Source organism: Rhagoletis pomonella, unplaced genomic scaffold, assembly GCF_013731165.1.
Source record: "Rhagoletis pomonella isolate Grant_MI unplaced genomic scaffold, Rhpom_1.0 Rhpom_scaffold_00003, whole genome shotgun sequence".
NCBI lineage: Eukaryota > Metazoa > Arthropoda > Insecta > Diptera > Tephritidae > Rhagoletis > Rhagoletis pomonella.
In genome coordinates this window covers 42,659,074-42,685,732 of record NW_023458557.1, presented here as the reverse complement: position 1 = coordinate 42,685,732, position 26,659 = coordinate 42,659,074, and the positions used below count along the sequence as shown (strand labels likewise).

Below are 26,659 nucleotides of genomic sequence, written 5' to 3'. Positions count from 1 at the left end.
ACGTCGGCTGAAATGTACAGGAAGATTTTTGCTGAAGCCACTACAACTTTAAAGAAAGAAAATTGGACCTTCTTGTTTACGGATGGTTCAAAAAGCGAATTTGCAGCAACATTTGCACTAGTCACAGAATCTGGCTCACTGTTAGCCCATGGACATCTACCTTCATATGCTAACTCTTTTGACTGTGAAGTCCAAGCAGTTATTACGTGCTTCGAATACATAACCTCCAAACGTGGAAAATTTGTGGTATGTACGGACAGCAAATCGATTTTCTCAGCGATTAAAAACGCAACCAATGACAACAAGGAAATAAGTCAAATTCGCACAGCACTAATTAAACAACACAAAAAACTTAAACTGATGTGGATACCTGGACACGTGGGTATAACCGGGAATGAGTACGCAGATGAAGCCGCGAAATCAGCAGCTAAGCACCCGCTCCATATATTTACGCCCTTCGTAAAAAAGCACGTTATCACCTTAGCCGCTGAAACGTTCACAGAATCAATAAGGAACAAATGGATATCATACAACCACAACTATAAGCTAATAAATCCAACAAGAAAAGCTTTACAACTGCCAACTACCACCACAATGAACACTTGCTTCACCAGACTCCGGCTCGGACACACCAAACTAACGCACGTACACCTCATGAAACAGGAGCCTCCGCCCGTATGCCACTTTTGTAACTCGTATACTCTAACACTAGAACGTCTTCTCGTTAACTGTACAGTCACCAAACAAACGTGGACCTCTATTTTTCAAAACCAATCGCCATATTCTATCCTAGCAATTCCTTCAGACAACAATATTAAGAACATCTTTAAATTTTTAGTAAAACTAAAACTAAATAAACAAATATAGTCTAAAGTACACCTTTATGCCGATAGCCTTGTAGCTAGTGCTAAGTATTAATTGTGATTTTAATTATAATTAATAAAAATAATAATAATAATAATAATCCAAGGTAGGTTGGTATTGAAAATGGGCGAAATTGGACTGTAACCACGCCACTTCCCATATAACGGTCATTTCCAGAAATACGAAAACTGCGATATTTTAGTAACTACTGAAGATAATTCACTCAAAATTGATATTTACAATAATTTTGAGACGAAAAATAAGAATATTTTAAATTTTTTGGAAAATGGGTGTAGCCACGCCCACTTATGGTTACATGTGTATATCTTGGTAACCGCTACACAAATTTCTTCCAAACTTGGCACAGTTGTTGGTCTTGGTACAGCATACTAAATGGCCGAAAATTTAAAAAATCGGACAATAACCACGCCCACATCCCATATAACGGTAATTTAGAGAAATACGAAATCTTCGATAAATCAGCAAATATTAAAGCTAATGTATTCAAAACTGATGCTAGCAACAATTCTTTACCAAGGAATACGTTTTTGTTAAAATTTTAGAAAATGGGCGTAGCGCTGCCCACTTATGATCACATATATGGGTATAAAAAAGAATATAACAAAAATTTGTGAAACAAAAACCATTTTCGCAATGAACGCGTTTAAAAATATACTTTTCATAAAAACACGCTTTACGCTCTTGTCTTTTAAACGGGATCTTAGCCTCTGAAAAAAAATCGACTTGCATTTACCGACGTGCTAAAGAGCCCAAATACACCGCACAAGCTGCTGTTCAAACCTACTTTTTTCATTTTCTCTACACTGAGAGAAAAATCAACAAAAATTGGTTAATATTATCAAATTCAAACTTGAAAAGGAATGAACGTGGTTTTTGGTTAATATTAACAATGCCTTGGTTGATATTTTCAACAATGATTTGGTAATATTAACCACATTTTTGTTTACATTAACCAAACTTTTGGTTGGCGATTTTTTCGTTTCAACAGGCGCATGCTCAGCACTTCACAGATGCTTTTTCATAATTCGATGATACAAAACAAAATTTTTTATAATCATTCCGACACGTGGCCTCTGACGGTATTAGCAACTAACAGCAAGCATCTCTACACACTCAGCTACAGCCGCTTTATAAATTTGTCTTTAAATGTTCAACTTGAGTCAATTTTCTTTGTCGTTTAGTTTGGTTTTACACTTCACAGATGCTTTTTCGTGATAAAGAAAAACCAAAGAAACAGAAAAAAATTGTGTTGCCGCTGACAGCAAGCACCTCTGCATGTCCAACTAAAGACAGGCATACAAATTGGTTTTCAAATGTTCAATTTGAATCACATTTCTTACAATCGGTAAACTGACCATGAAAAAACCAAACAATAACTCGATTGAAAAAACCATTTTACTTTTGGCTCAGTGTATATACATTTGACTCAAAGATCTGTCAATAAGTATTGAAGTGTGGCATGTTTCGTGATATCAATTCGCGGCTTGGCATTTCGCGTTGCATTTCGAACAAATTATATGTGGTATCACCATACATATAATAAAAAGTATAGATGATTTTCAATAAAATAACATCTAGTTTAGATAAGATTTCCAGGCATTATCTATTGGACTTTAAACCTCTCAACACAAAAGCATGTAAATACTGACGTGATAAATATTGAAAATGCGCGATCCATCACTATTTTGAAATCCATCAATAGGGATCACGATCCAAATATCACAATAAATATTGAACGAGAGACAGGCGGTAGACAGCAAAGGGATAATCTTCTTTGATATGTGGTTGGTGATTTTTGCTGAGCGCTGTGTTGCCTGATCAATGCAATTGTTTCTAGTAGTGTTGTCACCGCTACACGCAACTAACCACAGGACAATTTATCAAATTAATCCAAGTTTTTTAGTCTGACTTTATACACGGCAAACTTACCAAAAGTTACCAAAATAAAAAGAAAGTTGCCAAGTTACCAAGCGCTCAAAAAGTTACCTATTTTGGTCACAAGTGACCAAATGTGGCAACCGTGGATGTGACTTGGCAACATACCAGTCAGTCAGCACGGAGCTGTGGTCGTGAACGCACAGCTATTAGTGAGGAGCTCTTGCTTTGTACACTGTTCGCAATACAAGGCTTGGCTTTTCAAAGGTAGAGTGCCGCAACCCCACAGTCAACCGTGAGCCCGCGTGACGGCGACGCCCGCTCGCCCAACAGTACAGCCCCGGCGGAGTAGCGCCGGCATCGCCCCACCACCGCGCGCAACGCGGAACTGCAGCTGTGAACGCACAGCTACTAGTGAAGGGCCCTTAACTTGTACACTGTTCGCAATACAAGGCTTGGCCGTTCAGGGGTAGAGTGCCGCCACACCTCAGTCCACCGCAAGCCCGCGCAACGGCGACGCCTGCCGCACGGAAGCCGACGTCGCGTAGCAGCAGAGCGCCGACACAGTAGCGCCGACGCCGTCCACTAGCAGAGCGCCGATGTCGCACGGAATCAGAGCGCCGACACAGTAGCGCCGACGTCGCATAGGAGCAGAGCGCCGACACAGTAGCGCCGACATCGCACAGCAGCAGAACGCCGGCATAGTGGCACCGACGTCGTCCATCAGCGGAGCGCCAACAGAATAGCGTCGACGTCACCCAGCAGCAGCGCGCTGGGAATTCACCGTTAGGAATTCATACTCCGTTAATCGTATTATGTTCATAGAAATTAAGTAGTTTTTTTAGAGGATAAGAAATAATTAAATAAAGTACTATTTGCAAAGGCCCAACAATATAAATTTATTGTAACGGACCGTGGGCACGGCGAGTATACCTCAGCATAGAAAACAGAAGCGTCGGGGCCTTCACAGAAAACGCTTCGTTACAACCTGAACAACCATAATAGGGCCAATTGTATTCTTTGTGCATTTTTTTGGGTATTTATTACTGTACACTTATAGAAATAAAAGAAAATATGCTTAATATACATATAATAAACAAAAGTATCGATAGTAGCGATAGTATCGATAGTGCAGCTAAATTATCGCAAACTATCGAGTGGCCCTCTATCGATAGTTTGACAGCTCTAATGTGCAATAAAATGTTCAACTTAAAATTTAGCAATATTTCATTCACACAAAATTAAGTATATTTAATTCAAATATTTTGGGGAAAAAATATAATACGTGAACACTATGTTTCTCCCATTTGCGCGAGCTCGAAGTTTCAATACTCGTTTGCAAGGCCGTATTTAGGGGGGGATGTAGATGTTTTTTATATATAAAATTTCCAAAACTACCACACTGCGATATTGTCCTTTAATGTAATTAGGCTCTTGTTTATCCAAATTTTCAGATAATAAAGAGATATACACAATTTGGATGTTACTTGTTGTTGTAGACGTTTTTTTTCAATTTTTGGCTTACTGTTATAAAATCACATAACGCTGTTTGCAAGTGGGCTACTCATTTGTGCAATATTAAAAAAAAATTCAACAAACTTTCGTACAAATTTCGAACTTTTAAAAATTCTAAAAAATCAATCGACATTTTTAACCATTTGAAACTTGTACTTTATTCTACTAGAATTCAATGGGCTACAAAACTGCATACTCAGAATTTGATTAAAAAACTCGAAATTTTAACGAAAATTTGTAGAATTTTTTTTAAATTGCATAAATTTTTAAGGCAGTCTCACTCGATTGGTACATTTGTACAGATTTATATATTTTTAAATTGGGCTATTGGTAAAAAAATGGGAAAATTTTTTTGCATTCAAAAGATTGGTACAATACAGCGATGTTCTATTGAAAAATTTCAAGAAATTAAGTTTCGTGATTGGGATAGTGAAAAATATTTTGGGTGTTCAAACAATTGGGATACGATTTACACCAAATTTTGGCAAATACCCAATCGTGTGACACTGCCTTTAAACTTCTATTTATAAGGATGTTGGTAAAGAACGAACTATAAAAAACTAACCGAAATTAAATAACAACAAAAATAATATTTTAAAACTTGTCAAAATATGGTGCGGCTATAGTTTTTTCGACTACTGTATTAAGTTGGCTATGATTACTCGGGCGTGCTATCATAGTAGCACAATGCCACTCATATTTGACTTACAAACAAAATACGGGCAGGAATTTCAAGATTTCAGCCCTGTTTTTATAAAAAATTATATTTTTGTCAGTATTTTTCTTTTAATCAAAATATGTTGAAATAAAAGTGAAACTAAAAAAAAAAAATTTGCCAGAACCCAAACCTCCCCCAAAAAAAAAATACTACCTACCTTCAATCACACCTTGGCAGAGTGTAAGTCACCATTCAGAAAAGACATAAGGGTAAGGCTTCCTCAAATTGGCCCCGAATTTACCAAGATTAATATTTTTCAATGAAAAGCAGCGCTGAGTTTTGTACTCGAAAAGTACACAGTGTAAATTGTGTTGCAAAATTCCAAGTAGTTTTTTAAATCAACAATTGAAAATTTTTGCAGTGTTATGAAAATTTTTATTTTTCTTTGAAAGTAAGTGTCCGAATGAAAAAATTTTTTGGATGCAGATTTAAAAAACATTAAACTATACCACGAAATTATTTCCGTTACAAAAATATTTTTTTTTGCTTTTCGTTTTTGTTATTTTATGACCCTATAACAATTATATTCAACAATTTTTATTGAGCTTGAGGCCGTTTTTTAATGAAAACTTATTGTAGAAAAGCAACAATAATTTAAAACAAGTAAGAAAGCCCAAGTTCGGGCGGAGCCGAACATTAAATACCCGGCGCAAGTATTAAATATATGTTTTTCACCTTTCCGAAACCTACCGCTAGATGGTAAGCCGGGGTGTATCAAGCATTTCTGAAATTTACCGTTATATGAAAAGCGGCCGTAATTTTAGTCCGATTTCTATAATTTTCAATGTTATGCTTTTATGTCGCAAGCACAATAACCATACAGAGTTTGGTACAAATTGGTATAACGGTTACCGTGTGATCATAAGTGGGCGGTGCCACGCCCATTTTCCAAAATTTTACCAAAAACGTATTCCTTGGTAAAGAATTGTTGCTAGCATCAATTTTGAATACATTAGCTTTAATATTTACTGATTTATCGAAGATTTCGTATTTCTCTAAATTACCGTTATATGGGGTGTGGGCGTGGTTGGACTTTTTTTAATTTTCGGCCATTTAGTATGCTGTACCAAGACCAACAACTGTGCCAAGCTTGGAAGAAATTGGTGTAGCGGTTACCAAGATATACACATGTAACCACAAGTGGGCGTGGCTACGCCCATTTTCCAAAAATTTAAAATATTCTTATTTTTCGTCTGAAAATGATTGTAAATATTAATTTTGAGTGAATTATGTTCAGTAGTTACTAAAATATCGCAGTTTTCGTATTTCTGGAAATGACCGTTATATGGGAAGTGGGCGTGGTTACAGTCCAATTTCGCCCATTTTCCAAATTTCGTTGAGATATCTAAATTTTTGCTCGAGTTATCGTGTACACGGACGGACGGACAGACAGACATGGCTTAATCGACTTCTCTATTCATTCTGAGCATTTATGTATACATTTGTCTATATCTATCTCGATTCGTTTTGGCTGTTACCAACAACCGTTATGTGAACAAAATTAATATACCCTTGTGCACAAGTGCGCTCGGGTATAAAAATGGTAGAAGTGATAGCTATTTCGGAAATCATCACATTTCCTCATCAGACTTCTTTCAGTAGGATTCGAACCGACGATCCTTGCTTTTCAATAATTTTTTAATAACAAATGGAGATTTAAACTATTTCTGCGCCTCGTGAACGAAAATTTTTAACGACAACTTATGTCATAAACATTTCTGCATTTATCTACGAAAAAATGCGTGCATTTCGATATACATAGTTTGGTCGGAGTGCATTTTTATTTGGCAGCGTGCGCGCCCAACTCCCGCGGGCATGCCAAACTCGAGCATGAGAAATAGAAGTGGAACGATTGAAACGTGCATTTCTTTCTTGCGCAAGAAGTCAACGCGGATTGCGCGCGATCCAGCGGCGAGACTCGGGCGCACACGCTGGCAATTAAAAATTCATTCCGACGAAACTATACCGAAATGCACGCATATTTTTCATAAATAAATGCAGAAGTGTTTATTACATAAGTTGTTGTTAAAAATTTTCAATTGTTCATAAAACAAGTAAGAAAGTCTAAGTCCGGGCGGAGCCGAATATTAAATACCCGGCGCAAGTATTAAATAAGTGTTTTTCACCTTTACGAAACCTACCGCTACATGGTAAGCCGCGGTGTATCAATTTTGAGTAAATTAGCGTCCTTAAATTCGAAATATTGAAGTTTCAAGAATATCTGAAATTTACCGTCATATGAAAAGCGGCCGTACTTTTAGTCGGATTTCAATAATTTTCAACGGTTTGCTTTTATGTGGCAAGCACAATAACCGTACCGAGTTTGGTACAAATTGGTAGAACGGTTACCGAGATACATATATATGATCATAAGTGTGCGGGCCACGCCCATTTGTCAAAATTTTATCATAAACGCATTTCTTGCTAAAGAATTGTTGCAAGAATCAATTTTGAATAAATTAGCTTTAAGATTTATTGATTTATCGAAGATTTCGTATTTCCCTAAACTACCGTTATATGGGATGTGGGCGTGTTATTGTCCGATTTTAAAAATTTTCGGCTATTTGGTATGCTATACCAAGGCTAACAACTGTGCCAAGCTTGGAAGAAATTGGTGCAGCGGTTACCAAGATATACATATGTAACCATAAGTGGGAGTGGCTACGCCCATTTTCCAAAAATCTATAATATTCTTAGTTTTCGTCTAAAAATTATTCTAAATATCAATTTTGAGTGAATAATTTCCATATTTTTTATATCCGAGCGCACACATATGTATCTCGGTATGGGGGGGGTGAAATAACACAAACGGCAATAACGCAAATTTGTGTTATTTCCCAATTGAATGTGAAATAACACAAATTTGCTTTATTTAATTTCTCGTTGAGCAATAAGACCAACTTTTATACTTAACAATTTGAGTAATAAAGAAAACTAGTGCACATACACATATGTACGTAGTCACCCAGTTACATTTGACAAAAAGTAGTACATGAACAAGTTAAATGGACGGATTTGTAAGTATACAATTTTGAAAGTGCCCGGCGTCGCGGCGGTCCGCGTTCGCGCGCCTCCCCGCGCCACCCCGCGCCGCGTTCGACGTCGCGCTCGCGTCCCCCGCCCCTCCCCTCCTTTCGCAATTATGTACTGGTGGCATTATAACCGTTTAGAAAAAGGAAAAATGATAAAATAACACTAGTTCACTTCTGAAACTGCTTTTTAATGTCCAAGTAATGGGAATTATTGTGTATGGTGTTATTGCATGCTGCATCCCACCCATAGTGAAATTTACCAGGTGCCACTGCTTTATTTGAAAATTTGCCTATAAAATGCCGAATGTCAGAAAATAAAGCGAGAAAGCTGTTTTATTACTTCATCTGTTTATTGCGACATGGTTTCATGCAAACATTTTAAGGTTTTCCAGCAATGTTTTTAACATATATTAAAGAGCATGCAGAAAAAATTCATACAAAAGCGATATGTCCAATATGCGGAACAGTTTTTAAAGACGATGCTCTTCCTATATTTTGTTAGACTTTTCATAAGTGTAAAAATATTTTGTGAATATTACTTTCTTCATATGAATCATATCACATTTTTTGTTTAATTCAAGGCATATCAAACAGGTTTAGAGCATTTGAGCAAAAACAACATTTGCCTGTATTTTGTTATTGCTTCTGGTAACGAAGGTGCCAAAAACTGTTCTGATTTTTTTCTTCAACATCAAAGCGTGCCATGCGAAATACGAAGAAGTTAAAAAATTTAAATTGAAAAAATGAAAATTGTTGCAACTTTCTTTCTTAGTAAATTGGTTCGCTTCTCGAAGCATTGACCCATCCTGTGCCAGGCCCAGTAATTAGCGGTTGTGCTGCTGAGTTGGGCGAGCTTTCCAAAAGCTGCTATTTAATCGCTGGTTTTGTATGGAAAATGTTTCACATGCAACTAGATTTTAACAATTTAGAATTTTTGTGAGAAGAAATGTAAAATATTTGACATTTTCGAGAACAAATAATTTGAAAAAATCAAATCAGTTGCTATACTGATATTACCTGTTCAATGTGCCTTGGTTTAATTGTATTTTTGGAATAAACAAAGTTCTTTTTCCTTCTGTCAGTAAACTAATTTCTAATTTATAAAGGCTATTCAACTAGTTTATCTTATTTTATCATTGCACTTTTGTTTGGAAAATGTAGCTTTATTTTATTGTTAAATGTGTTTAGTTTTTCGCATCGTGTTTTTACATATTCGTAATTTAAATTTTTTTAATCAAATCAATTGGTGGTAGTTCATGATTGTGTGTGGATTAATATAACAACACTGAGGATTTGGCAATAACATTTTTCTTCTATTAAAAAACAACACTTACGGGGCAATGTTTATTTTAAGAACAACATTTTTTTCTATGAATCAAAATACTTTAAGCATTGTTGACGCCATTTCCATTTGAATGAGGAATTAGCGTCAATGACTTTATTTCCAAATTTTTGTTGACTTTATTTCGCTTTTGAAAAGGCGCGAAATAAAGTCAATTGACCTTATTTCCATTGACCTTATTACCTGTCACCATTTCTGTAGCATTAATTATGCAATTTTCTTCAAAAAAGGTAATTTAGTGAAAAAATTAAATTTTTTTGTTTTTTAGTATTATAGTAAATATAAAAAATCAGAAAAATTATGAACATCAACTGAAAGATAAACTAATCATCTTTATTTTGACATCATTAGTTGTTTAATCGGTTATGTAGTTCATAAGATATTGATATTTCAAAATATCGAAAAATTTAACTTAACCTACTATACCTTCTTAATTTTTTACTTGCGCTAAATAACTTTGGTAAGGTTAAAATCAGGGTTGTTGCGAATATTTTTCCGAAATAAAAGTCCTTTCCGCTTAATAAACAAACCGCCTGTCCAAATTATACAAATTTGGTATCATATGAAAGAGGACTGAAATAGCTTTTAAACAGAAATAGCGAACGACCTCTATTTATATTTTTTTATAATTTAATACTAAAGAAATGCATATACCTGACACAAGATTTGATTTATGGTAATTAGTTAAAATTTTTTATTGAAATATTTTTCAATATGTGGCTTTCTTCGTTTAGACATTTCAGTTTTAAAGCTATTTAAATCCTTTTTCATTTGTTACGAAATTTGTTTAATTTGGATAATATTCGCAACAACCCTGGTTAAAATCAGCATGAGGAGTTCTATCCAATTACATTTTTGGTTTGTCTATAGCTAAACAGTTGGTATTCTATACTTTTTGTAAAAATTTAACATCACATTTGACATCAGTAATAAAACGGAATGTCAATCATCTGACACCGAAATTTGACGACAGTCTTTGACATGCACTGCGGTATCGACATTTGGTCAGTTTTTAAAATGTAATCAAAACGCATTTGACATCAAATGAGCAGCTGTCAGATGAAGGCAGTTTTTGATGTCAGTGATTTTGACCTAATGAAAACAAGCTCTTAGACTTTCTTACTTGTTTTGTTTTAGATTTGATATTCCTTCTCTTCATCGCAAGTAACGGGTGATTTTTTTGAGGTTAGGATTTTCATGCATTAGTATTTGACAGATCACGTGGGATTTCAGACATGGTGTCAAAGAGAAAGATGCTCAGTATGCTTTGAAATTTCATCATGAATAGACTTACTAACGAGCAACGCTTGCAAATCATTGAATTTTATTACCAAAATCAGTGTTCGGTTCGAAATGTGTTTCGCGCTTTACGTCCGATTTATGGTCTACATAATCGACCAAGTGAGCAAACAATTAATGCGATTGTGACCAAGTTTCGCACTCAGTTTACTTTATTGGACATTAAACCAACCACACGAATGCGTACAGTGCGTACAGAAGAGAATATTGCGTCTGTTTCTGAGAGTGTTGCTGAAGACCGTGAAATGTCGATTCGTCGCCGTTCGCAGCAATTGGGTCTGTGTTATTCGACCACATGGAAGATTTTACGCAAAGATCTTGGTGTAAAACCGTATAAAATACAGCTCGTGCAAGAACTGAAGCCGAACGATCTGCCACAACGTCGAATTTTCAGTGAATGGGCCCTAGAAAAGTTGGCAGAAAATCCGCTTTTTTATCGACAAATTTTGTTCAGCGATGAGGCTCATTTCTGGTTGAATGGCTTCGTAAATAAGCAAAATTGCCGCATTTGGAGTGAAGAGCAACCAGAAGCCGTTCAAGAACTGCCCATGCATCCCGAAAAATGCACTGTTTGGTGTGGTTTGTACGCTGGTGGAATCATTGGACCGTATTTTTTCAAAGATGCTGTTGGACGCAACGTTACGGTGAATGGCGATCGCTATCGTTCGATGCTAACAAACTTTTTGTTGCCAAAAATGGAAGAACTGAACTTGGTTGACATGTGGTTTCAACAAGATGGCGCTACATGCCACACAGCTCGCGATTCTATGGCCATTTTGAGGGAAAACTTCGGAGAACAATTCATCTCAAGAAATGGACCGGTAAGTTGGCCACCAAGATCATGCGATTTGACGCCTTTAGACTATTTTTTTGTGGGGCTACGTCAAGTCTAAAGTCTACAGAAATAAGCCAGCAACTATTCCAGCTTTGGAAGGCAACATTTCCGAAGAAATTCGGGCTATTCCGGCCGAAATGCTCGAAAAAGTTGCCCAAAATTGGACTTTCCGAATGGACCACCTAAGACGCAGCCGCGGTCAACATTTAAATGAAATTATCTTCAAAAAGTAAATGTCATGGACCAATCTAACGTTTCAAATAAAGAACCGATGAGATTTTGCAAATTTTATGCGTTTTTTTTTAAAAAAAAGTTATCAAGCTCTTAAAAAATCACCAAAAATTTATCGGTTTGATCTGAGATTATTTTATAATTATACTTTTGTATGGCTAATCTCCTTTTCTAATTACAGATAAGTGAGTTAAGAGCGAAAACGGTTTAATTTTTTTTATTAATTTTAATTTTTAATTTTTTTAATACATGAAATTTTCGGTATGATTGATAAAATATACTTGTGACTGAAGGGCGTTAAAATATCTAGAAAACACCGCACTAATTTTTGTTTTTGAGCTTGTAGTTTGAGCCTTTCTATTTGTATATATTCCTAAATTTAGTTTTTCTTTTAGGAATTTAATCTGTGGCTTCATCTGTCGCTAGGTTTACGTTAAAGTCATGAATACATATAACATACCATCTTTTGTTTGCAAAATGGGAAGCGCAATTCATGTGTTCGGCATTTCCTCTTACTCTCGTCTTCTCTTTGTGGAATCTTGTATTAGCTCTGATTCAGTACTCAATGAACTTACAGGTTTTTATACGAACTTGCAGGAAGTTACGGGAAAAATGATCGCGTACTCCAATGTAATGAGGGCGATTTTTTAGAGTTGTGTAGAGAATGGAGTTGCAAGATTTTACTCGATGCTTTGTTTGTTCCCGTACTTTTGGTGTTATTCACTTTTTACTCCCACTTCATAATTTTGCTCTTTGACATTTTTACAGGATTTTACACGAAAAGTATTGGTTCAGAGCTATTATGTCATACATACATGTGCACATATATATATATATGTATATATTCTTATATGTTCATCAGTTATCAACGGACCCAGTTAAAATGATTTCAGAAGTTTTAAAATGTTCGCCTTGCTTTTTTATCAATATACTAGCTGTACCCTGCCACGCTTTGCTGTGGCATATTCCTGTTACATGGACGATAATTTAATAACGAAACAAAGCATACGTTTCATATGAATTTGATTTTGTAATAAGTAATTGTGTGCACACATCATATCAAGGATATTTGGTTTGCCGACATGGGTACACGCAACATCTGAGAAGCAATCGGCATCTAAATCTAAACCATACTTTTCCAAAGGTTGACCTTATTATTGAGTTCTGGAAGTCTGGTGAAAGAGCAGACCAGCTCAAGCAACGACTGCTGTCAATACCACTGTTATTTAGTTGAAAGACATCCTTGTGCTTCGCAGCAAGAATAGCTCGTTCACTAAGCCAGTTCCTATAATTAATTTTCTTAATTAAACAACATTTTTTCGATCAGTTCTCCTTTCTATATTTCTAAGTTGAAAAAATTATCAAACAATAAAATTCGTCTTAATCTCTCATTGACTGGTAGCTTTCCGTTCCCAATGTCCAGTAATTATGGCAAAAATACCTAGGCTGCAGTGTATGTATGTATGTTCGTCTTGTCGCAATGTTGACTATTTCAGGCAAGCATTTATCTCGTCCGCTAGTGTTAGTCGAGAAACTACAGACAATAGTTGCGTTCCCTAACTCGCAAGAAGTTGCAAGAGTTTACAGGATTTTACCAGAAAACGTTCCCGTACTTAATACTCTGGTAAATTAGGGGGAAAAATGGGAGAGTAAAATCGGCCCTCTCTTTGTCAGAAGTTGCAATATTTTCCACGAAGAGTTTTTGCTGTCTTGTAAAGTGTCAAACCATCAGCTTTTCAAATGATTTCAAATTTCAATAAGCAAAAACAAAAGTGCATCTGCATTTTCACCTTATCAAATATATCCTAGTGAAGAAATATCAAGTTTTGTAAGTATTTTTGTTAATTTTCTGGTATATTTGAGCAAAAAAGATAAAAGATAAAAAACTGTTATGTAAACAAAAAATGGTGCCCACGGTGTATTTGACAATTTTACCAGTTTTTACCCGAATAGCGTTCCCGTACTTTTTGGTTTTTCTCTCTTTCTTTGAGAGCAATTTTGCTTTTTGACAGTTTTACGGGTTTTATCCAGAAAAGTATAGGAACGAAACCAATGTTTGCCCAAAATCTCCTGCGAGCAATATCAATGCATTCCTGAATAGTTGAACGTTTCCACGCAAATCTCGCAACAATCGATGAAGAACCTCGAGCGATTTTTTATGTGCCATGGTGGACTCACCCCAAACAATGAGTTAAAATTTTTGTAATACTTTTTCCATACGGGATGCTCTGGAAATATTGCACGTGGGAGTTTCGATGATTTATATGTTCAATGGCAGCTCAGGAGTTGAATTAGCAATGCTTCCAATGTAGCAGCAATTCCAGACGAAGTTATAGCTAAGATAATGTAATGTTTTGATCGAACCGTTCCCAGAATCCATCTGATAAGGAATGTTTTCCTAGTTCCTCCTGACGCATCCAAAAAGAAGATCCCCTAACTTTGTGATTTATCATTTGCCTCTTCTTATTTGGAGCTGTAACCGCGAGTTTGGCCGAGTTCGACAAAGCACGCCAGTTGTTTCTCTCTGTGCCAACTGACGCCAATTGGGAATGCCACGTGAAGCCAAGTCCCTTTCCACTTAGTCTCTCCATTGCATTGGGGTCTCTCTCTTTTTCTGCTACCACCAGCGGATTGCGAGTTGAATACTTTCAGACCTGGAACATCAGTTCCTATTCGAACGACATGGCCAAGCTAGATGAGCCGCTCTATTTTCATTTGCTGCACTATGTACATTTCGTTGTAAAGCTCATACAACTCATCGTTCCATAATCTACGGTACTCCCCATCGCCAATGCGTAGAGGCCAGTAAATCTTACACGAGATCTTTCTCTCGAATACTCCAGAGCCGCCTCATCGAATGTTATCATTGTCTAAGCTTCTGCGCCATATAACAGCTCGGACATGATGAGTGACTTATGGAGTGTGGTTTGCTCCGTCGAGAGAGGACTTTACTCCCGAATTGCCTACTCAGTATAAAGAAGCACATGTTGGCTAGAGTGATTCTGCGTGGGATTTCCATGCTGATATTTTTATCGGTGATAATGCGTTCCCTAGTAAACGAAATTCACCACTTTCCCATTATTTTATGACAGGAGATACTGCTTCGTCTTGTCCTCGTTTGCCACCAGGTCCATTAGCTTTGCTTCCTTATCCAGCTTGGAAAAGGCAGAACAGACTTCGCGATTTCTGTTACCGATGATGTCGATGTCACCAGAAATAACACGCTCTTTTAAAACATGTTCCTGTATGGTACAGTTCCGCAGCTCTTATTATCTTAACATTTGCAGCATGCGATCGTGAATGCCCTTCTGCTTTCGCTTTAATTTGGGAATCTTTGATCGGGAATAGGAGTTCACAATAGTAGTGATAGTCATAATCATAATAATATATTCTCATGTTATTCAAAATTTCTTTATTCGCACGTGCGTAGTAGGCTATGGCAACTCCAAACGAAATTGTTTACGATTAAAAGTTAACTGATTTATATTGCTAGGGAATGGTGCCAACAATTTTAAGTTTTCATTAAGTATTTTTTCATGGGATAGTTTTTTGTTTTCGTTACTCTTTTATCATTTTGTTATTTGTTTCAGTGGTTTTTAACCGACTTCAAAAAAAGGAGAAGGCTATCAATTCGTCGGAATATTTTTTTTTGTGTATGTTACCGCGTAACTTTGGACCACGTCACCGATTCCCAGATGATCCCATACTAATTTGGTTTAGATCCGATCATTGGATCATGAAAAAATTACCGGTACTATTAAATTTTTATATCAGAATTGCAGTCGGTTGTGTTTTGTGCTTACAAATTAATTGTTTATTAATTTTTTTAATTAAATAATTTGTGTACCAGCTCTTCGTTGATAATATGATCACTTGGTTTGATAAGATGTTGTAAATTCTATATATATTTAAACTTTTCAGATTTTGGATAAGTGGAAAGATTTAAAAAATGTCTCTAGTAAAGCTTTCCCAAACACTTTTCGTTTGGAACCAGTTATGTAATATTTAATTTAATTTCAATACTTTCAGTCTTTCCTTTTAGGTAGGTAATAATTCTATTAAAAATATTTCCAAATCAAGATTTTTCATATACCTTTCGTTTGGCACCCATAGTGTACCTCAAATATATTTTCCATTGCAAGTCTTCTTAAAACCCTTTAGTTTGATACCCACATTGCAATATTTCATTTATTTAATCAATCCAAGACGGTCCACCTTAAAGCTTAATAATATACATATGTAACAGTTTTACTGCTTTGAGGTTGAACTCAATTCTATTGAAAAGAGCGCGGATACTTATTTTCCCCTATTCAACCAGGAACGACCGTCAGCCGCCACCTATCGCCCGTATCCGCTTTACATTTGTACATATCCATACATAAATAATGTTAATATACTAATTTTTCGTTGGTTTATTTATTTTATCGCTTTATATTGGTGCAACATACTAAGCTATCGAGTTCATATTTTCAAAAAGGTGGCAACTCTCCTCAAAAATATTTCCAACAGCCATCTACCTTAAACCTCTTTAATTTAATACCTTTTTTTTAATAGGGTCATTTATTTTATCAATTATGCAAACTGAGTTAAATTTTCAAACCGGTGGCAACCCTCCTCAAATATATTTTCGGCTGTAAACCTTCCTAGGAATCTAAAGCTTGTTACCGACATTGCAATATTTCATTTATTTAGTCAATTTAACAGAGATAAAATTTTCAAATAGGTGGCAGACCTCTTCCAAAATATTTCCTACAGTCATCTTTCTTAAACCTCTTTAATTTGGTACCTATATTGTAATATACCATTTGTTTTATCAATTAAATTTAGTCAGATTTTCAACCAAGCGGCAACCCTCACATGGCAATACTTCATTTATTTTATCAATTTAATTGAAATACAATTTTCAAATAGGTTGCAACCCTTCAACAGTTATCTTTCTGAAACCTATTTAATTTGACACCTATATAATAAGTTATTTATTTTATCAATTAAATTGAGTTAAAGTTTCAAATAGATAACAACCCTCCTCAAACATATTTTCGACTGTAAGCCTTCTTAAAAATCTAAAGTTTGATACCCAAATTTCCGTATTTCATTTATTTTATCAAAATAACTGAGTTTAAATTTTGAAAGATGCGGCAACTTTACTCAAAATTTTTTCCAGCAGTTATCTTTTTTAAACCTCTTAAATTTAAAATCAATATTTTCATATATCATTTATGTTGAGAACATGATCGAGTTCTCCGAATAAGTCTCCACCTCCGCCAACGCGGCGCTCTGGCAACGCCGTATCAGTGTGGCCAAAGGACCACACGGCTGCCTTATCGACAGGCAACGTCACCGCACACACAGCAACATCGACACAGTCGAAGAACCACCGCCGCCGCGTACATTTTGGAAGCCTGCTCGCGTATTATTTTTTCGATTTTTCATCCCGCTCTTGTATTTGTTGTCACAGAAAAATAAAATTGAATTTTTAATTAGTGCAACCAAAAAAACAGTGCGTGTTATTAATTACGCGGTGAAGCTAACCCCAAAACATGGTCCTTTGGTGCCAAAAAAGCAACCCGCGACATTGAAATAAAAAAATTTAACAAACATTTAACATCGATATGTACATACGTACATAAGTGCAGTGCACATACCGGCGTACAAAAAAAATAAAAATCCTAAAGTTAAGGAAGAAAACACAAAATCAAATTTAAACATACATACAAACATAAATAAGTGTAGTGCATTATTTATTTAATAAAGCTGTGGCACAAACCGGGCTTCCTATACCACACACATATACGGGTGACGTAAAAAAGTGTACAAAAACATAAAACGTTTACCAAGCGAAAATAGACACGGTTACAAAATTTCAAAAATACATAGTAACACAAATTAAAGAACATTAAAGAAACAAAAAGTATACATATTTGGAAAGTTCAAAACTCATACATACACGAACACATATTTGAAGAAAAAAACTAAAATAAATAAAAATTATTTTAAATTAAAACAAAAGACCGAGGATTTATACGAACACACAACGAAAGGAGTAAAAAGACAACGAAACATCAAGAGTAGCAACAGGAACTAAAACGGCTCAACACCAACAACAAAGTCCGGAACAACAACAACAAGAAACAAGTACACTAATGTCTGAGTGAGTAATACCCACATGTACCCTGCAAAAATCGCGACTACTCCATGCATGCATGTAAAGAGTACTCCCGAAGGACCAAGAAGTACTCCAAAATTAACCACAATTCATATAAAAAATATGGTCCAATTAACATTGCGATGTCCTAGGGCAGGACCATATACTCCATCTCAGCATTACATCAGAATAGCACAAAACTACTCCTAACATACTCCAATGACATTGTCGTTATATTTTTTCGTTTGTACACGCTTTTGTTCTTCACTTCGCAGATGCTTTTTTTGAAATGAATAAAAACCAAAAACAAAAATTAAAAATTACATGTTGCCTCTGACGACATTCGAACCCGAACAAGCTGGGAGCTAAGAACTAACAGCTAGCATCTCTACACGTTCAGCTACAGCCAGACATGCAAATGTACTTTCAAATGCTTAACTTCAATCACATTTCGTTAAAACACGAGCAGTGATCGGGTAACAATAAGCTGGTGCAGAGACACGAGTTGGTCCGCTACAGCATGACAGAGGAGCACTTTTGTAAGTACTCCAATATACCAAAAATAGACTACATGGTCCAACGATTTTTGCAGGGTACATATTGAAAATACATATATTGAATTATATATGCATATGTATATTACCCTCCGATCAGAAATTACGGACCCCGTTATAGCTAATAATTTTAGTTCACAACTGTACAAATATTTATGTACATAAAATCGTTAATTTTGCACCCTTTCTTTATACGCATGTACATATGTATCTACCAGAAAACCCAAGACAAAAAATCCGTTGTCAAGCGCATTTCCTTTACATACAAGCGTTTTTATTCTTTCTCAAAAATTATTGCAAAAAAAACGGTGAACAAAATTAGCTATATATTTCTTTATTCCTTCTAACGAATAACCCGTTGCCCAGTTTATGTGCTCACCGCTATCTCAATATACATAAGTGTACCCAAAAAAAAAAAAAAAAAAAACAATAAGTTCGATGCTCAGCAAGCACCTGTTGCCAATATAAGCATATATATATGTATGTATCTAACATATGTACATATGCATATAGGCACCCACGCTTAAGTTCGTTGCTCTTATAATAACGGAACTTCGAAATCTCCAGCATCAGATTTCCCTGCAAAAATCGCGACTACTCCATGCATGCGTGTAAAGAGTACTCCCTCCCTGCAAAAATCGCGACTACTCAATGCATGCGTGTAAAGAGTACTCCCTAAGGACCAAAGAGTACACCAAAATTAACCACAATTCATATAAAAAATATGGTCCAATTAACATTGCGATGTCCTAGGGCAGGACCATATACGCCATCCCTGCATTACATCAGAGTAGCACAAAACTACTCCAACATATTAACAATGGCATTGTTTTTATATTTTTTCGTTTGGACACGCCTTTGTTCTTCACTTCTCAAATGCTTTTTCGAAATTAATAAAAAACAAGACAAAAATTAAAAAGTACATGTTGCCTCTGACAGCATTCGAGCCCGAACATGCTGGGAGCTAAGAACTAACAGCGAACATCTCTACACGTTCAGCTACAGCCAGACATGCAAATGTGCTTTCAAATGCTCAACTTCAATCACATTTCGTTAAAACACGAGCAGTGATCGGATAACAAACAATAAGCTGGCGTAGAGACACGAGTTGGTCCGCTACAGCATGACAGAGGAACACTTTTGTAAGTACTCCAATTTACCACAAATAGACTACATGGTCCAACGATTTTTGCAGGGCTACCACTGCCCATTTATAACATACATACATATATGTATTCGCAATAAAACATACCAAAAACAATATTGTACGCAATCCAACGCACTTGGTGAGTGGATTACGCTAGCAAAACCTACCCTAACAAAGTAAGTGTATGCACATAGCAGCAGGGAATTGAGGAAAACAACATCACGTCATCACCGGCGACATATTTACATACATATTTTACATACATGTACTTTGTTATATCGACAAGTTCATACATATTAGCACAGCATTTGAAAGGGCATTGGTACACCACAGTTATTATCGGCAAATATTTTTGGTTTTCAATTTGCTCAACCCAGAGCCAACAACAAACCACACGCCTATATACATATTTCTGCTTGTAGTCAGACGCGCTGAGACAAGTGCATATTATCCCAGCAAACAAAACAGCGGGACTCGAAATAAAACACAACCCAGCGAACAATCATAAATACACATATCAAAGTATAATCAAATTTCATTCTATCAAGATTTTCAATTTTATTTCACTAATTTTTAACCAAAGAAGAAAAAATTAGCGAAAATGCCAAAGACTGCAGAGAATACGAGCCCCCGTACATCTGCTGACCACTGTTTAAAATAATTTATTTATGCCAGTAACCAATTAGAGGTTTACTGTTCAAAATGGTCCCCTTCTCAAGCAACCGACTTGTCTGAATTTTTACTAAAGGTAAAATTAGAGGACCTTGAGAAAACATGGGCAAAGGCGCTAGAGTCCCATAGAGAAATCAGCTTCTCCGATAGCTATAGAGAACTAAGCGGCTCTGTCGAACAGAAATTCGCTAAATGCATGGAAAGCTATCAAAAATGTAAATCCGAAATTTTAGAAGCTTTAAAGCTTTTTAGTACTGCTAGCACCAGCCAACAAGCAGCTTCCAACCACCCTATAAATGATTCCCACTCCGATGGTTTTTATCTTAAGGTACCACCGTGCGACACCGAAGTCTTCCACGGTGGGTACGAAGACTGGCCAGCATTCAGAGACATGTTCACGGCAGTCTATAAAAACCACCCAAAACTAACACCTGCTCAAAAACTTTACCACCTACGCCTAAAAACAAAGGGACAAGCGGGGCTCATGGTAAAGCAAAAAAAATTTCGAGCTTGCATGGGAGGCGTTGAGATCACGGTACGAAAATCGTAGGATATTGGTCGACAACCAGCTGAAAACCCTATTAAACCTGCCTGCAATATACACAGAAAACGGAGAACAACTACAGAATATGCAGACCACAATCAACAATTGCATGTCAATCCTAGCAACACAAGGAATCCCAACAACGGACTGGGACCCAATCCTGGTATACCTGTGTTCATCCAAACTGCCAAGTGAAAGCCTTTCGCTATGGGAACAGTCCCTCAGCTCCCGGAAGGAACTACCGCTTTGGGCAGATATGCACAAATTTCTGACCAGCAGATACGAGGTAGTAGAAAGGTTAAGTACCTATAGACCAGGCAAGGCAAGACCCCAATTTTCGAATTTTACACCAATAACGGTGAATCACAACTCGACCCCCCTCAATAAAAATAGAGCTCATGCATATCATACGGAGTTCAACAAAACCGTCTCTTGTAGATTATGTAATCAAAACCACGCGATGAAATCTTGCGTCAGGTTTAAAAATCTTTCAGTATCAGACCGCCTAAAATTCGTGAGAGAAAACAATTATTGCGAAAATTGCCTTTCCTTTTCACATCTCAAGAATGAGTGTCAGAGCAGTTTCACGTGCGTCTATTGCCAAAAGAGGCATCACTCTTTACATCATACGCAGCCCAGGCCACAAGCCGACACCCTTAGCAGAACGGACAGCGAGCGGCCCTCATCATCGAAAGCCGCCGCAAGGGCGTCGTCAGCCGCAAGTCCCGCACAGGAGACAAACAAAGTTTCCACTCACTTTTCGAGTGACAAAGGAACCACCCTACTACCAACAGCAATAGTCCCCATATACTTTGCTGGCGAATTCCATAAAATTCGCGCCCTACTAGACCAAGGTTCCCAAAAAACTTTTGTATCATCCCGTATACAAAAGCTCCTTGGCCTACCCACAAGAAAGTCTCTACATCAAATATCCGGAATGGGTGGAATGGTGGTAAGAAACTCAAATGAGATCTGCGAAATAACATTTTGTTCATCAGATTTAGCCCTAAAAGTAGACGCACAAGCAATAATACTGCCAAAACTCACTCACTTCTTGCCCACAGCCAAAGTATCAAGTATCGATCTCGGAGAATTGGCGGATTTAACATTGGCTGACCCTGATTGTTTGACACTATCTAAAATCGATGTGGTAATAGGAACAGGAAGAAGTTCGCCCCACCCAGCCACGATCAGAAGATGACGAATACTGCGAAATGCTATACAGGACAACCACAATCCGCCAAGAAGATGGACGCTATGTAGTAAAATTGCCATTCAAAGCGGAATTCCCGGAAAACCTGGCACTCGGTCACTCCCGAACAGCAGCACAGCAGCAGTACATCAGCATCGAGCGGACCCTAGAAAGGAAACATGAACTACGAGAGAAATATTTTGAAGTCTTAAATGAATACTTGACCATGGATCACATGGAACACGCCTCCCCTCAAGAAATAGTAAAAAGCGGGAAACATTTTTCCTTTTATTTACCCCATCATGCTGTCATAAAACCAGACAGCAAAACCACAAAGGTGCGAGTTGTCTTCAACGCCTCCAAATTATCTCACTCTGGCAATTCATTGAACGACATTCTCCACACAGGCCCCATACTACAAAACGACCTAATGCTCGTTATTCTCAAATGGTGACTATATAGGTTCGTATTCAACGGCGACATAGAAAAAATGTATCGCCAAATACTAGTTCACAAAGAAGACCAAGATTTCCAGCGAATCGTCTTTCGCAAAGACCCTAATATGCCTATAGAAGATTTTCGACTGAAGACATTCACATTTGGTGTTAATTGTGCACCATATTTGGCAATAAGAACCCTACACCAACTCGCTGAAGACTGCCAAAGCGAATATCCGCTCGCAAAAAGCATACTTTTACATGAAACGTATGTTGATGATATTCTATCAGGTGGTCACGATATACAGTCCACTCTAAACGCGATGACCCAAGTTACCGAAGCCCTGAAATCAGCAGGATTCCCTTTGAGAAAAATGTCGGAAAACCACCCGGAAATTTTAGAGCCAATTCACGACTCAGATCTATGAGATGTCGATTTTCTCAAATATCAAGATGCAAGCTCCACAAAAACGCTCGGAATCCAATGGAATGCTCTAACAGACACCTTTACATATGCATACGACCTACTTTTAGCAGCGCACTCATGCACAAAAAGACAGATTTTATCAGCAGTAGCGAAATTGTTCGATCCCGCAGGATGGCTAACGCCAATAATGATCCTTCCAAAAATGCTGCTACAGCAACTCTGGATGGAGGGAACTGATTGGGACGAGAACATCAAACCCGGGGCCCTTCAAAAATGGAATGCCTTTTACGAAAATTTACCCAAAATTGGGAACATTAATATTCCGCGTTGGGTACAGTATACCCCCGACAAACCCATCCAACTGCATGGATTTTCAGATGCCTCCGAAAAAGCCTTTTGTGCTTGCATCTATTTAAGAGTACAAAATAGCGAAAACACGTTTTCATCGCATTTGTTAGCCGCTAAAAGCAAGGTAGCACCCTTACAAACCGTAAGTCTTCCACGGTTAGAACTCTGCGGGGCAGTACTACTCTCCAAGTTAGTAAAGCAACATCGAGATGAGCTCAATTTACCCTCCCACGAACTCGTACTTTGGTGCGATTCCTCCATAGTACTAGCGTGGCTAGAAAAACCTCCACATACTTGGAAAACTTATGTAGCCAATCGAACGTCCCAAATTCTCCAAAACGTGAGCAATGCGATTTGGCGACATGTTTCCAGCAATGACAATCCAGCGGATTTGGGCACACGAGGCTGCAAACCACAGGACTTGGTGGGATGTCCACTATGGTGGGAAGGACCCAACTGGCTCATACGGTCGTCAACATCGTGGCCGAAAGCTGTGTCCCACCTTCCAGACCCCCGGAAAAGCGACGCGTAGAGGTATTTCACACCATGGAAGACAAGGATATGGATATACTCGACCGGTTCTCGTCGTTTTCTCGCGCGCTCAGAACCGACGCCTATATGTTTCGTTTCATTCGGAAGGCACGAAAACAATTAATCCCAGCCACAGTTACCCTAACCCAAGAGGAAGTCAAACTCATCATCCAAACCCAACGAACTCATTATGGGGACACAATAGCTCTGCTGGAAGCTTCGAAGCCAGTCAGCAGAAAGAGCCCCCTTTTGACATTAAACCCACTGTTGGACAAAGCAGGAATAATGAGAGTAAATGGTCGACTTTCCTATGCCGCCCTCAGCTACAATGAACGGCACCCAATTATTGTACCCGAAAACTCTCGTTTTTGCTGTCTTCTTTTAGACTTTCTCCATTCGACCCTACTACATGTGGAGAAACAGCTGATGGTCCGGATGGTACAGCAAGAGTACTACATCCCCCGTTTAAAGAGGAAAGTAAAAAAGTGTATATTTCATTGCAAAACTTGCACCATCTATAAACAGCAGATGAGGTCGCAGGTAATGGTAGCCTTGCCACCCGAGAGATCAACATACTCCTTGCCCTTCCACACAACAGGAGTCGATTTCGCTGGCCCGTTCTTAGTAAAATCGTCCCCACTTCGACGAGCTTCATATGTGAAGACAAAGGCCGTTCATTTAGAGCTGTGTTCCGACCTCAGCACGAACGCCTTTAACGCAGCCTTTGCATGGTTCATCGGACGTCGTGGCATACCTCACCAGATCCTCTCCGATAATGGGAAAACCTTCGTTGGTGCCCAACGAGCACTACAACGAGATTTCGCCACGTTCCTCAATGCAGCAGCTACAGACGTCGCAGAAAGATATGCCCTTCATGGATTCTCATTTTACAAAAGTAGCGGGGGGTCAAAAATTCTCGTTTGAGGAACTCGCTACTCTTCTAGTTCGGATAGAGGCGGTCCTCAATTCCAGACCGCTCTCCCCTATGTCAGAAGATCCGAGGGATCCCCTTGTGTTAACCCCAGGACATTTCTTACGCGGAGCACCACTCCTATCACTACCCGAACAAAACGTTGAACATCTTTCTTTGATCAACAAATGGCAAATGGAAGACCAAGTACCTCAAGGAGCTGCATAAACGCTACAAATGGAAGCGCCCACAGCAGAATATCGAAGAAGGTGATCTAGTGGTAATAAAAGACGATTTATTACCCCCCAATGAGTGGCGTTTTGGGCGTGTAATCCAATTGCATCCGGGTCCAGATAAAAACGTTCGTGTTGTAGAAATAAAAACTCAAAATGGAACCATTACCCGAAACATTACGAAACTGTGTGTGTTACAACCGCCTAACGCTATGCTTACCCATCGTACTCTACAGCTTGTATCCCACTATTAGTTACCCTTTAGCCGTATCTATAAACACATAACAGCTACCCTTTATCAACGTATTTTCTTCTCACCCATTTTTAGTAAATACTTGATCCAATCGTCCTTTCTATCTATTTCTGTCCTTACAGAACCCGCAAAAAGCCAGAGCCACAAAAGTGCCGTCTGTGTGGTCAACGTCATGTACTGAGGCAGTGCCGGGCGTTCTTAGCGATGAAGCCGGAGGAGAGGTACGAGTGCGCCCGGACTCATCGGTACTGCATTAATTGCCTCGCCGTTTCGCACACCACGGGGGCGTGTGACTCCGCGTCCAGCTGCCGTCAATGCTCGCTGGGTCATCACACGCTTCTACGCCAACAGGAACTCCGGCGACTGGTAGCTGAAGCAAAGGCGGCCCTGGACAAGTTAGATGCCGCCCTAAAATCAACAACGCATCAGGGGGGGGGGGGCGGCATGTTGAGAACATGATCGAGTTCTGCGAATAAGTCTCCACCTCCGCCAACGCGGCGCTCTGGCAACGCCGTGTCAGTGTGGCCAAAGGACCACACGGCTGCCTTATCGACAGGCAACGTCACCGCACACACAGCAACATCGACACAGTCGAAGAACCACCGCCGCCGCGTACATTTTGGAAGCCTGCTCGCGTATTATTTTTTCGATTTTTCATCCCGTTCTTGTATTTGTTGTCACAGAAAAATAAAATTGAATTTTTAATTAGTGCAACCAAAAAAACAGTACGTGTTATTAATTACGCGGTGAAGCTAACCCCAAAACAATTTAGTTTATCAATTAAATTACGCTAAATTTTTAAACAGGTGGCAACACTCCTTTAAAATATTTTCGACTGTAAGCCTTCTTAAAAGTCTTTAGTTTGATACCCACATAGCAATATTTCATTTACTTTGTCAATTTAACTGAGTTAAAATTTTAAAATTGGTGGCAACCCTTCTCAAAAATATTTCCAACAATTATCTTTCTTAAACGTCTTTCAATTGATACCCATATTGTAATATTTAATTTATTTTGTCGATGTACTTTAGTTAAATTTTCAAACAGGTGGCAACCCTCAAAAAACATACTTTCGGCTGTAAGCCTTCTTAAAATTCTTTAGTTTGACACCCATTTGTCAATATTTCATTTATTTTATCATTTTGACTGAGTTAAAATTTTGAAATAGGTGGCAACCCTCATCAACAATATTTCCAGCAGTTATCTTTCTTAAACCTCTTTAATTTGGTACCCATATTGTAATGATTTATTTATTTTATCAATATAATTGGGTTTAAAAATTTTCAAATATGTGGCAACCCTCAAATTTTTTGCGATATCATTGGCGCATATTCATAGTCATATTTAGCACTCAACTAAGTCGAAACTATTCTAAGTCACAACTAAAGCTATTCATAGTCGCCTTAGTTTCGACTTTTCTGGCTAAGTACCAACTTAAAATTTAGTTTCGGCTGCAGCTGCAACTAAGTCGTAACTAGGAAGAAGTATTTTATCAAATTAAGGGAAAACAGACGAAATATGTAAAAATTAAGTT

At 37.8% G+C, this 26,659-nt stretch overlaps 1 protein-coding gene across 1 annotated transcript; it reads left to right on the top strand.

Moving 5' to 3' along the window:
• Window positions 1–17,416: 17,416 nt before the first annotated feature.
• On the top strand, window positions 17,417–25,584 carry LOC118736242. Its single transcript, XM_036466332.1, has 2 exons — window positions 17,417–17,883; window positions 25,248–25,584. The coding sequence occupies exons 1-2, from the start codon at window positions 17,876–17,878 to the stop codon at window positions 25,582–25,584; spliced, it is 345 nt and encodes a 114-aa protein (XP_036322225.1). The 5' UTR covers window positions 17,417–17,875.
• Window positions 25,585–26,659: the final 1,075 nt, after the last annotated feature.